The 14,289-nt window shown below is 43.2% G+C and overlaps 1 protein-coding gene across 1 annotated transcript in view; it reads left to right on the plus strand.

Moving 5' to 3' along the window:
* LOC140721130 (uncharacterized) overlaps positions 1-14,289 on the plus strand; it is an 80,786-nt gene that overhangs the window by 18,263 nt on the left and 48,234 nt on the right. Inside the window, 1 exon segment of the mRNA XM_073036006.1 lies at positions 2,001-2,017. Coding sequence (XP_072892107.1) covers positions 2,001-2,017 — 17 coding nt within the window.

A 14,289-nucleotide genomic window follows, 5' to 3' on the forward strand; every position in this document is an offset into this window, starting at 1 on the left:
TGTCCATGTAGCTTCATCTTTCCCCGTTCAGACAAGTCAGTGAGATCCGGATCGGTCACATCCTCTCATTGTGGGTGGATAATGTTTTTTTTCTCTGCAATAGTTTCTGCATGTTTCATTTCACTGTTTCGACGTGCTGAAGTGCAGCCGATGTTTCTGGGTGTCTGACCCGCTTATGTGAGAATTTAGTCTTTTCTATTTCTCTGAGCTTCTCATAAATGTGTAAAGTTCAGTTCAGCTTCACTTCAGAATTTCCAAAGCATCAGCCAGTCAGTCAAATTGCTCCACACAATTAAAATAGCTTATTACATTTTTTTCCATTTTTGTACTATATATATGTATATTCTTATTTTAAATCACAATTGTTAAAATCTATTGTTATGAATTAGGTTCTACTGCTGCCTCAGGGTCAACGAATTTCATGTCATATGCCAGTGTTATTAAACCTGATTCTGATATTGATATGGGAGACACACCACCGCACCAGTCACCTGATCCCAGTTACGGCAGATCGTAATGTGAGATTGAAGCATTTTCCATATATTTGTTTTCCACTGAAATGACAACAGTTCAGCTTCCTTCTGTGGTTCCAGAGCAGAAGCTCAGTCTGTCTAATATTTCCACACAATTAAAATGGGGAATTTGTTTATTATCATCATGTACTGAGCTACAGTGAAAGTCTTGCCTGATGTACCATCCACACAGATCGATATATTACAACACTACATTGAGCTGATATATGACAAAACACTCACTGTAACTAAGCATTGTGGCTGCTGTTACGTACCCCGTAACTGAGTCACTTACCAGCAAAGATAGAGAGGTCTGTTGAAGTCTGATGGTACTATTTTTAGAAGTCTTTATTCATAAAGGGGCACAAAAATAGGATTAATACAAACAATCAGATAATATATGTCGTCAATACTCAATCTAAAGCGCGGGTATATTCATAATCATCAATAAGAAATAACTCTATCGTTTGTCTCGGGGTTACTGTATTGTCCGATGAAGAAGTAAAAGTCAATTGTCATTAAAGATTGAGCTCTTTTTCGGGTTGGGGAGAGAGACAGTCTTAAACTTGCCCGGGTCTTTTGATGAGGCCAATCCGTTGCGTCGGGGGAGTTGGTTCCCCGTTGTTAGTTCAAAGTCGTTTTCTGTGGTATCAGCCACCGGTTCCCAGACAAGGGACAAGCATGTGGCTTCCTTCAAATGGCCTCCCGCTATTACGGGATCGCTAGCGTTTCTTCTGGTGCGTCTGAGGGGCCGTCTCTACAGCCCCTCTTTTATCTTGACTCACAGGGTAGTAGATGTCAATCAGGATGGGGGTGATGCAATCTCTCTCTCAACCAGCCCACTTTGCCTGAGGACTTGCACGTAGCAGTCCCCAATCCACAAATATGTCTCCAAGAGACAATGGCCAATGTCGCGTCATTTTGCATCGTCGGGGAACGAGGCATTCGGCACGTCTCTCTCCCATTTCCTGGGTCCACTGACCCAACCCACTAGTGCCCTTGCGATTCTCACAAAGGAGGGGGCTGCGGGCATAACACTGCAGAGAAACTGCAGTGCAGATAGACATATGGTGCAGGGTCACGTCGAGTTACATTGTGAGGCCGAGACCATTTTATCATTCATTTGGCTTATAACTGCAGACAGGAAGCCATCCTTTAGCCTGGTGTTACGCACTTTAAGGCTTTTGTATCTCTTCCCCGATGGGGGAGCGGGTTTGCAGCAAGAATGTCCAGGTTGTGAGGATCTTTGAGTACATGGCCTGCTTTTCCGAGGGAGGGGAAGTGTAGGAAGAGTCCATGGAGGGGAGGCTTGTTTCTCTGATGTTCTCTGCTCTCCAAAGTTCTCTGCAGTTCCTTGGGGTCATGGGCAGAGCAGTAGCCATACAAAGGCATGAAGTATCGACATGGAGCTCAGAGACCTCGGCCTTCACCCTGCCTTGTGTAGCTGGATCCTGGACTTCCTGTCAGATCGCCGGCAGGTGGTAACAGTGGGCTCCATCTCCTCTGTCTCTCTGACCCTCAGCACACATAACTCACAGGGTTGTTTTTTTGGCCCTCTCCAATACTCTCTGTGCACCCATGACTTGTGCTGCCACCCACAGCTCAAAATCTGCTAATTACATTTGCTGACAGCACTACATTGATTGACCTAATCTCAAATAATAACTTTCAATCGATCAAATGCCACCTGACAAGGCTCGGTCCTAACAAACTTTTCACCCTTCTTCAGGAGATTAGTCAGAGGAAGAGCGATAGCAGCAAAGTGCTTACAGAACTTAAGATAACATCCATCCATTCCCAGAAACCTTCTAACAGCCTTCTTCGCAGTCAGAATAGGAACTTGAGAAATTGCTTGGATTTTTGCCCGAACAGGAGCCAACTTGCATTGACCTACAACATAGCCAGGACAGGTCACAGTGGCATTGTCAAATTCACTCTTAGCTAAGTTAACTGTCAGGTTGTCCTAGGAAAGCCTGTTAAAAAGCTTTTCTACTGCAGAGATATGCTCTTCCCAAGTGTCACTCCCTGTGACTAAGTCATCAATATAGGCATCTGTGTGTTCTAACCCTCGAATTACAAAATCCATCATTCTCTGGGATGTTCCTGGAGCATTTTTCCTTCCAAAAGGCAAAACATTGTATTCATACAACCCAAATGGTGTCACAAATGCAGAAATTTCTCTACCTCTGTCCATCAATGGAACACACCAATACCCTATCAACAGATCAATCTTTGTAAGAAATTAGCTATTCCAACCTTATTGATGCAATCATCCACCCTAGGGATAGGATAGGCATCTGTTTTTGTTACTGCATTTACCTTCCTATAATCAGTGCAAAATCTAACACTACCATCAGGTTTGGGCACAATAACGGGGGGTGACTCCAATCTGATGCTGAAGGACTAATAATACCATTTTCCAGCATTTTCAATTTCTTGCTCAGCCAATTTACACTTGTCTACATTCATGCGATATGAGTGTTTAATCGGTTTGGCTTGACCAATATCTACATCATGTACTGCGACCCTGGTTTGCCTGGGAATATCAGGGAATACATCTTTAAACTTCAGAATTAATTCCTTCAGCTGTTGTTGTTGCTTTGGCTGCAGGTGAGCCAAACTGTTATCAGTATTTTCTAGAACAACCGAGTTCATTAGCCTAACTGGGACAATGTTTGGCTTGTGAAAAGTCTCAGACGAGTCAATTGTACCATTCTCAGGGTTGCCAGATTCATATGTTTTGACAACAACACTCACAGATGGTGCCTGCTTGTCAAAATAAGGCTTTATCATATTTATCTGTACCACCTGTGTTAGTGTACGTCGGTCGGGTGTTTTGATAACATAATTCACATCATTAATTTGAGAGACTATTTCATATGGTCCATTGAGATTCGCCTGAAGTGGATTTGTCAACATTCTTCAACATAAGGTAAGCACCTTATCCCCTACCTGCTATTTTCTTTAGAAACCCTCCTATCAAACCAACACTTCATTTTGTTTTGAGAAATCTTTAAGTTTTGTCACACTAGACTACAGGCGTGGAGTAGTTTATCATTGATCTTCAAAACATAGTCTGACAAGTTAACATGTACATCCCCATCAATCCACTGTTCCTTTAACAAGGTCAAAGGTCCCCTCTCTCTATGACCAAATACAAATTCAAATGGAGTAAAGCCCAGTTAATCCTGTACCAACTCTCTTATTGGGAACAAAAGCAAATATATTCCTTCATCCTAGACTTTTCCATTTTCAACACAGTATGTCTTTTTTTTGGCATGTGCGTGCGTGCGTCCGATGATGTCTTTTTCAAGCCTTTACAAGGCATGGAGCGAGAGAGAGAGAGAGAGAGAGATTGTGTGGTACACAGTTTGTGTTAATCATTGTTTTGAGGGTAGAATGAAATCTTTCTAGAGCCCCTCATGATTCTGGATGGTATGCAGACGATGTAATTTGTTTAGCTCCCAGTTCATAAATTACCTGCTGGAGTAATCCAAATGTAAAATTGCTTCCTTGATCAGACTGGATTTCTTTAGGAAAACCAAATAAAATAACTCGGTAAAGCCTTTGCCACAGTTTTAGCTTTAATATTTCCGAGAGGTATTGCCTCTGGGAATCTGGATGCAGTACACATAATAGTTAGCAAATACTGATGGCCAGCTTTAGTCTTTGGCAATGGGCCAGCACAATCCACTATAACTTTTGGAAAGGTTTCACCAAATGCAGGTATAGGCCGCAGTGGGGCCTCCTATCTAACTGACACCGACTTGACAAGTGTGACAGGTTCTGCAAAAGGTCACAACATCTTTCCCCAAATTAGGCATGTAGAAGTATTTCATAATCCTGTTTACAGTTTTATTCACTCCAAAATGTCGTCCTAAGGGCATACTGTGGTCAAAGTTAACATTTCAGTCCTATAAACCTTAGGAATTACAACTTGGCGAACAATTGCTCATTCATCACTCGCAGGTATAGCCAGTGGCCTCCACTTCCTTATTGACACTCCATCCCTGAGATAATACCCTACTGGCACTTTCTTAATCTCATCATCTGAGAGAGTTGTTTCTTTTAAAGCTTCAATCTCAGGGTCTCGGTTCTGTTCTGCTATAAACTCCTTCCTAGACAGGGATAGATCTTTCTCATCAGACTTACTACCTGAATCCTGTTGAAACAATGAAGGCAGAAAAGTCCCTGACAAGTCATCATAACCTGAATCCCGATTTTGGCTATCATGGGTATCAGAGTCATGCTGCACAGAACCGTCTGCATCGGCAGACTTTTTAGCCATACTTCAAGTTACTGCGGAGGAAGGATAAATGTTAAAATCCATCTGTGGGTCGTCAGTGGTTGGCTTAGTTGTCAACAGCACTGCAGGAACAACGTTACCATCTGCCAGGTCATTCCCTAATAGCAAGGTAACATCTTCCACCAGTAAACTGGAGAATAATCCAATTTTAACAGGTCCCGAAACCAACCCTGACTGTAAAGTTACCTTGTACAATGGCACGAAAACCATACCGCCCCCAATGCCTTTAATAAGATTTACCTCACCATTTTCAGTCTCATCACCAAATTTCTAAACTTTTGTCTGTATGATTCTGGGACGAACTCATAAGCTTTGAGCACAGCCTGTTTCACTATGTCATAATCAGCTGCTTCATCAACTGTCAAAGCAGAATAGGCTTGCTGAGCCTTCCCCTTAATTACACTTTTGAAGAGAATAGGCCTATTTTTTTATTTGTTAAGAGGAGTTGTGGTTTCTTGATTATATTTATAACAGCATAACATTCTACTTCAAGTCCAGTCAAGTCACTGTTATTGTCATTTCGAACATAACTGCTGGCACAGTACATAGTAAAAATGAAACAACATTTTTGAGGACCATGGTGTTACATGACACAGTAAAAAGAAACTTATCTGATTTTCACAATATATACTTTTTTTGCTGTTTACATGTCTTTTGTGTTATCGCCTCTGATTTGTATTTTTTTATTGGAAAATCAATAAAAAGATTGAAAAAGAATGAAATGAGAATAGGCCACTTTAAACTCTGAGCAACCTTCTCAAAACGCTGAAAATATTTAACAACCTCTGCCTCGTCAAACGCAGGTACCAATTTAACTTCCCGACTGGCCTCAAACATCACCAGAGTACCTTTCCTGCAATTTTTCTATCCTTTCCAGCTCGAGCAGCCTCTTTCTTTCTGCTTCCTTGCTGTTTTTCTGCCTCTCTACCCTCAAATTGCCTCTGTCTTACTGTAGCTTCCATCTTTAATTTTTCTAACTTCTACAGGAGCTCAAGCTCATGAGGTTTACTTTCAGGAAACACCTCCAACTCCTCCACTTTAAGCACACCCTCAGATACATAATGTTCCGCTATTATCCTCTGCATCTGTGCCCTCCTCATTGTCAATTTCACCTTACAAGTTTTAACGTTTTAGCAATACTCAACAACTCAATCAGTCTGGCATCCTCTAATGCCTCAGAGGTTGGCGCTTCCACAAACCTATCAGCATCCGCTGCTGATTTTCCACACACAAATAAATCAAACGGGATTTCCCCAATGAAATTGATCATAAATCAATCAAAACGCCCCAAATTTGTTCATATTTCAGATGCAGGCCCCAATTTCATTACGAACCATAACACTTTAGAAACAAACCAGCAGCAAATAGAGTTCACACTGGAGTCTGGCTTTGATGTGAAAACCCCCCTCTTTATTAGTACCTACTTACTATGTAGAAACTTGTGCAAGATAAAAGTTAACAGAGTAATGTGTATATATGTGTATAAATGTAACTCTAAAACTATTGAGTTTAGGGGAAACAATGGTCTTGAGATGGTAAAATATGAAAGTTCAGTTCATTCATGGAATAGGTGATGAGAGAGAGATATTTGTAATCCAGGCTAAATGTTGAGAGAAGGCAATTATGTCGAATTCCACAGGTTCCATGGTGGTAAAATGAGAGAACAGTCACTGTAGATTTTATCCATCGTAATTCCAAATCCACATACAAATTATCACCGAAAGGGACTTGTCACAAGGAGTATTGTCTTCAAGTGAATTACCTCACCACAGCCATGCAAGGGTTAACACATCAGTTGTCTTCACAGGATATCCCAAATCAGATTGACTCCTATGGATCAAACGAGGTGACAAACACACATTCGATGTACAGTGAATCGATAATTAACCCACCCTTGTGGGCATAGGGAAGCTCCAAACAGTGACCCTTGGGCACCAGTTCCCTGGTTTCAATCCTTCCATTTTTCCTCCTTCATCTCCGTCTGACTCTGAGTGTCTGTGTCCTCGATTAAAACTAAACAAGCTGCGAGCGATGTAAACAAGCTGCAAGTCCAACTGATTTGACTTCTTTATCTCTCTCTCTTAAAATGACAGTCCACGGCAAACGAAACCTCGGGATTCATAACAACGGCAACTCCCCATTGTGAACTGACTGATGTGCCAGTAGTTGGGATGACCGAGTGAATCGCTTCCCACATTCTGAGCAGGTGAACGGCTTCTCCTCAGTGTGAACTCGCTGATGACATTGTTGGTTGGATGACTGAGTGAATCCCTTCCCACAGACTGAGCAGGTGAATGGCTTCTCCCCAGTGTGAACTCGCTGATGTCTCTGTAGGGTGGAAGATTGAGTGAATCGCTTCCCACATTCTGAGCAAGTGAACGGCTTCTCCCCAGTGTGAACTCGCAAGTGACTCTGTAGGTTGGATGACTGAGTGAATCCCTTCCCACAGTCTTGGCAGAGGAACGGCTTCTCCCCAGTGTGAACTCGCTGATGTCTATGTAGGTGGGATGACTGAGTGTATCCCTTCCCACAGTCTTGGCAGAGGAACAGCTTCTCCCCAGTGTGAACACGCTGATGTACCAATAGAGTGGATGACTCAGTGAATCCCTTCCCACAGTCTGAGCAGGTGAACGGCTTCTCCCCAGTGTGAACTTGCTGGTGTCTCTGCAGATGGTGTGACCGAATGAATCCCTTCCCACACTCTGAGCAGGTGAATGGCCTCTCTCCAGTGTGAATTCGCTGATGAATCTGTAGTATGGATGACTGAGTGAATCTCTTCCCGCAGACTGAGCAGGTGAACGGCTTCTCCCCAGTGTGAACTCGCTGGTGTCTCCATAGTGTGGAAGAGTGAGTGAATCCCTTCCCACAGTCTGAGCAGGTGAATGGCTTCTCCCCAGTGTGAACTGACTTGTGTACCAGTAGGACGGATGACCGAGTGAATCCCTTCCCACAGTCTGAGCAGGTAAACTGCCTCTCCCCAGTGTGAACTCCCTGATGTACTTTTAATTTAGATGAGCAAGTGAATCCCTTCCCACAGTCCAAGCAGGTGAACGGCTGCTCCCCGGTGTGAACTCGCAGGTGAGCCATTATGTCAGATGGCCGAGTGAATCATTCCCCACAAATTCAGCAGATGGCCAGCCTCTGACTGGTGTGTCCACAGGTGGGAAGACTGACTGAATCCTTTCTCACACACAAAACAGGTGAATGGCCTTGCCCAGTGTGAATTTGACTGATGTATCTTCAGTTGAGATAACCGAGTGAATCCACCCCCACTGTCTGAGCAGGTGAACGACCTTTCTCCTGTCTAAAATGACGAGTGTGCCAGTTGGTCAAATGACCAACCTAATCCCTCTCCACAGTCTGAGCAGGAAGGATGGATGATTGAATCCCTTGCCACACTTCTTAAATATCTAGACAGAGACAGCAAAACTGGTCTACCGCGTTTGAGATTCCCAGCGACAGATTCCTTCTCATTTGTATCCTGTGAAAAGATTTACATAATTCATCAATGGGTGTAGGGCAACATTTCAGATGAGATTACTTGAGCTGCCAAGGTTTGATCTGGTAACACACTGTTACAGTGAGGTACAACCCAACTTGGAGAGAGAAATCATCTCTCATCTGGACTGCCAACACAGATGCCTTGTGCAGGAAGGCACAGAGTCGACTGTACTTCCTAAGAAGGTTGGCGTCATTCAATGTCTGTAGTGAGATGCTGAAGATGTTCTATAGGTCAGTTGTGGAGAGCGCCCTCTTCTTTGTGGTGGCGTGTTGGGGAGGGAGCATTAAGAAGAGGGACGCCTCACGTCTTAATAAGCTGGTAAGGAAGGCGGACTCTGTCGTGGGCAAAGTACTCGAGAGTTTAACATCGGTAGCTGAGCGAAGGGCGCTGAGTAGGCTACGGTCAATTATGGATAACTCTGAACATCCTCTACATAGCACCATCCAGAGACAGAGAAGCAGTTTCAGCGACAGGTTACTATTGATGCAATGCTCCTCAGACAGGATGAAGAGGTCAATACTCCCCAATGCCATTAGGCTTTACAATTCTACCGCCAGGACTTAAGAACTTTTTAAAAGCTATTATTAATGCTTTTTGAGATAGTGATTTAGATGCATATCATATTCTTTACTGAGTTAAGTATTGTATGTAATTAGTTTTGCTACAACAAGTGTATGGGACATTGGAAAAAAAGTTGAATTTCCCCATGGGGATGAATAAAGTATCTATCTATCTATCTATCTATCTATCTATCTATCTATCTATCTATCCTGACTGGGCAGAGTGCTGGTATCTGGAATGACCATCAATTCTCTGATGCTCTTCCTGTCTCTATAAGAATGGGGCATTTCTGCCATCTCCAATCTGTGACCTGGCTCAGTTTGACTCTCTCCAGTGGTATTATTCCCTGTTCCTCCTGAGATGCATGGGTGCCTGGCCACACAGTAACTGAAACAGTCTCACGCAAATTGTCTTTCTTGACGTGCAGCTGGGATTTTCTTTTATGTCTTATTAACTTAAAGTGCCACAATTCTAACACCATATAAAAAAATCCTGTTGATGTGAATTGCTGGTCCACACAGCTGTTAAAAGGACAGAGTAAATTTTTCTATTATTTCAGGTTCTTGTCACAGTTATAGAAAATTACAACACAGAAACAGACCCTTTGGGCCATCTGGTTTGTGGTGATCTATTTAAACTGCCCACTCCCATACCCCTATCTTCCAGGTACCTATACAAGCTTCTTAAATGTTGAAATCGAGCTCACATGCACCACTTGTGCTGGCTGCTCATTCCACATCCGGATGACCGTCTGTGTGAAGAAGATTCCCCTCATGTTTCCCTTAACATTTCACCTTTCACCCTTAACCCATGGCCTCTGGTTGTAGTCCCATCCCCAGCTCAGTGGAGAAAGCCAGCTTGCATTTACACTATCTATGCCGCTCTGTCACAATCAAATCTCCCCTCAATCTCCTACAGTCAAAGGAATAAAGTCCTGACCTGTTCAATCTTTCCTTATAACCCAAGTACTCCAGACCTGGCAACATCCTTGTGAATTTTCTCTGAACTCTTTCAAAGTCCTTACATCTTTCCTGTAGGTTGGTGACCAAAACTGCACTTAGTACTCCAAATTAGGCCTCACCAATGTCTTGTACAAAGTCAACATAACATCCATCTCCTGTACTCAGAACTTTGGTTCAAGAAGGCCAATATGTCAAGATCTTTCTTTCTGTCCCTATCGAACTGTGACACCACTTTCAGTGAAATATAGACCTGTATGTCCAGATTCCTTTACTCTACAACACTCCTCCATGTCCGACCAGTCACTGTGTAAGATCTACCCTGGTAGGTCCTACCAAACTGCAACCCCTCACACGTTTCTGCTTTAAGTTTTACCTTCCATTTCTCAAACCATTTTTCCCGCTGGTCCAGATCTCACTGCAAGCCATGATAGTCTTCCTCGCTGTCCATTAGACCACCAATCTTGGTGCTACCCACAAATTTGCTGATCCAGTTAACCACACTATCATCCACATTACTGATATAGATGACAAACAACAACAGATCCTGCACTGATCTCTGTGGCAACCACTAGTCACAGGCCTCCAGTCAGAGAGGCAACCATCTGCTACCACACTATGGCTTCTCCCAAAGACAGTGTCTCATCCAATTTACTGTCTCATCTTGAATGCTGAGTGACTGAACCTTCTTGACCAACCTCCCATATGAGACTTTGTCAAGTGCCTTGCTAAAGTCCATGTAGACAACACCTCCTGCCTTGCCTTCATCCACTTTCCTGATAACTTCCTCGAGAGACTCTCTAAGATTGGTTAGACATGACCTACCATGCACAAAGCCATGCTGTCTATCCTTAATCAGTCCACATCTATCCAAATACTTATATATCAGGTTCCTGCACATACATTCCAGTAACTTTTCCACTACTGTTGTCAATCTCACAAATTAAAAACACCTCCACCTCTGTAATCTGTACAGGATCCATGAATCTGATGCTGCATTGCCTCACTTCTACAGACTGTGTTCATCTACTGCAATAATAGGAAGCAAAAAAAAATCTCCCCCATCTATGTTGTCTCCTCATATGGATTACCATTCTGATCTTGCAAAGGATTAATTTCATCCCTTGCAATCTTTTCACTCTTAACATATCTGCAGAATCCCTGAAGATTCTCCTTCACCTTGTCTGCTGGGGCAAACTCATGCCTTCTTTTATTTCTTTCATAAGTGTTCACTTGAATTTCCTGTATTTCATAAGTACCCCATTTATTCCTCTCTGCCTGTACCTGGTATGCACCTCCTTTTTATTGATCTGGGAGAGGAAAGCCAAAGGGGTGATAGAGCTGCATGGTGGGAGGTGGGGGTAGAGGGGTTAATCGAAAGTTGCAGGGGGAACGGGAGCCTGAATAATGCGAAGTTAACCAAAGTTGTTTTGCTCCTTAACATATAACAGAGATATCTACAGCACATTACAGGCACTTTGGCTCACAGTCCTGTGCCGACCATGTAACCTACTCTAGAAACTGCCTGGAACTTCCCCAGCACACAGCCCTCTGTTTTTCTGTGTACCTATCTAAGAGGCTGTTAAAAGACCCTATTGTATCTGCCTCAAACACGGCTGCTGGCAGTGCATTACGCACATCCAGCACTCTCTGTGTAATAAACTTACCCCTGACATCCCCTCGCTATCCATTTCCAAGCACCTTAAAAGACTGTATGCCCCCCATATTAGCCATTACTGCCCTGGGGAAAAAACCTCTGGCTATCCACACGATCAATGCCCCTCATCATCTGATACACGTAAAAAAAGGCTCTGAACATAAACAAGGAAATAATACATTGCTTTGAGGATTTGTTTGAGGTATAGAAGATAGTTTTTTTTTCTCACACTGAGAGTGGTGAGTGCATGGAATGGGCTGCCAGCGGCCATGGTGGAGGCGGAAATGAAAGGGTCTTTAAGAGACTCCTGGATGGATACATGGAGTTTAGAAAGTTAGAGGGCTAGGGGTAAGCCTAGGTAGATCCAAGGTAAGGATACGTTTGAGCCAAAAGGTCAGTATTGTGCTGTAGGTTTTCTATGTTTCTGTGTACACAAAATATAAGGGTATAGAATGGGTAAATGCAAGCAGGCTTTTCCAACTGATTTTAAGTGTGACAACAACCAGAGGTGATGGGTAAGTGGGGACGTGAAAATTTATGGGGAACAAATTATTGGCCATGAGGGTGTGGAATGAGATGCCAGCACAAGTGGTGTATGTTGCTGGATTTTACCATTTAAGAGAAGTTTGGATGGGGATCTGGATGGTAGGTGCTAAGGCCCCAGTGCAGGTCATTGCATTCCACAGCTTGAATGTTTTTCCAGCATTGAGAAGATGGGCCAAATGGCAGGTTTCTGTACTGAACTTCTCCATGTTTCAATGACAGAGAAGCTGGCCAGACTTGATTGGAAGGGAAACTGGCAGCAGTGACAATGGAGCAGCAATGGCTGGAGTTTCTGGAGCAATTTGGGAGCTGAGTGATGGATACATCCCTAAGCATTGGAAAGGCAGGAGGACACAACTGTGGCGAAATGACAAGCCAAACCCAACATAAAAGCCAAAGAAAGGGCAAACAAAAGAGCAAAAACTATTGGCAAGCTTTTAGAAGCCAAAAGATGATAACTAAAAAAAAGGTCAGATATGCTGAGGGCACGGAATGATGTTATTGTAGCCATTAATGCATCTTGGTTGCACCCAACAGCCTGAGGCATTTAGAGGAACAAAATATATGGGGCCTCGATTCCTCTTGAAAACCAAGGTTCCCTGCACCATTTGCATCTCAACTTTTATTTTGACAGACACATACAAACACCACACCCTTAAAATTTCATTTCTGAAGGCGTCCCACTGACTAAGTACTCCTTTGCCAAAAAACATTCTGTCCCAAACCACACTTGTCAAATCCTTTCTGATACCATCAAAATTGACCTTTCTCCAACTTAGAATCTCAACCTGTGTTCCAGACCTCTCTTTTTCCATATTTACTTGGAATCTAATAGCATTATGACCTCTGGATACAAAGTGTTCCCATACACTAATTGTAGTCACTGGCCCTGGATCATTTTCTAACAGCTTATAGCACACTTCAACATCAGGAATTCTATGTACTGATTAAGGGCACATTTGACAAACTCTACCCCATCTAGTCCTTTTACGGTATGGGAGTCCCAGTCAATATATGGAAAGTTAAAATCGCTTACAATCTCAACCTTTGTTTCTTGACATAGTTTCATGTTTCTTGGTATAGTCTGTGATCTCTCTACAAATTTGTTCCTCTAAATCCCTCAGATTGTTGGGTGTACTCTACTCCCTGTAATGACTATAACATCATAATTCCATGCCCGGTTAATCTGGCTTTCCTACAATGCTTCTTGCATTGTGATATACACAGCTCAGCACATTCATATCACCATGCCCAACCTTTTAATTGCTGACTCTGTCTGCATTCTGAACAACATCTCTCTGGTGTCTAGAAAACAACCTCTCCCTCATTGTCACAAAATCAAAGGAGCAGATTGTGGACCACAGAAAGAATGGATACAGGATAAACCCTTCTAACATCAATGGATCTGCTGTTCAGAGGGTGAACAGCTTTAAGTTCCTCAGCATACACATTACCGAGGATCTCACCAGGTCTGTACATACCGGCTGTCTGGTGAAAAAGGCACAATAGCGCCTCTTTCACCTCAGACGGTTGAAGAAGTTTGGAATGGTTCCCCAAATCCCAAGAACTTTCTACAGGGGCAACTTGAGAACATCCTGAGAGTCTGCATCTCTGCCTGGTATGGGAACTGTACTTCCCCAGTCGCAGGACTCGGCAGACAGCCCAGCCCATCTGTATATGTGAATTTCCCACTATCCAGGATATTTACATTATTGTGTAAAACGGACCCGTAGGATCATTGGGGAGCTCATTCTCCCCAAGCAGAGACTGTTGCTGCCGCTACCATCCGGGAAACGGTACCGCAGCATAAAAGCCAGGACACCAGGATCCGGGACAGCCTCTTTCACCAGGCCATCAGAATGATTCATTCACGCTGATACAATTGTATTACTGTTATATTGAATGTCCTGTTGTACATATTAATTAATAAATTGCTAGAAATTGCACATTTAGACAGAGACATAACTTAAAGATCTCTACTCTTTAAAGAGTATGAAGGATGTATGTAATAAAGTCAATTCAATTCACCCTCTCCACTATCTGTTCTGTCATTCTGGCTCCAATCCTCCCTGCAACTTTAGTTTAACCACCCACCCCACAGGGGAGCACTAGCAAGCCTTGCCACTAGGATATTAGTCCCCTTCTAGTTCTGTTCCCCTAACTAACAAATCCCCCATCTCCCCTTTGACTTTCCCCCATCAGGTAATCCCCCCACAAGAGTTTCTAAAGTAGTCCACCTATTCTTGTGG

Source organism: Hemitrygon akajei, unplaced genomic scaffold (assembly GCF_048418815.1).
Source record: "Hemitrygon akajei unplaced genomic scaffold, sHemAka1.3 Scf000050, whole genome shotgun sequence".
Lineage (NCBI taxonomy): Eukaryota > Metazoa > Chordata > Chondrichthyes > Myliobatiformes > Dasyatidae > Hemitrygon > Hemitrygon akajei.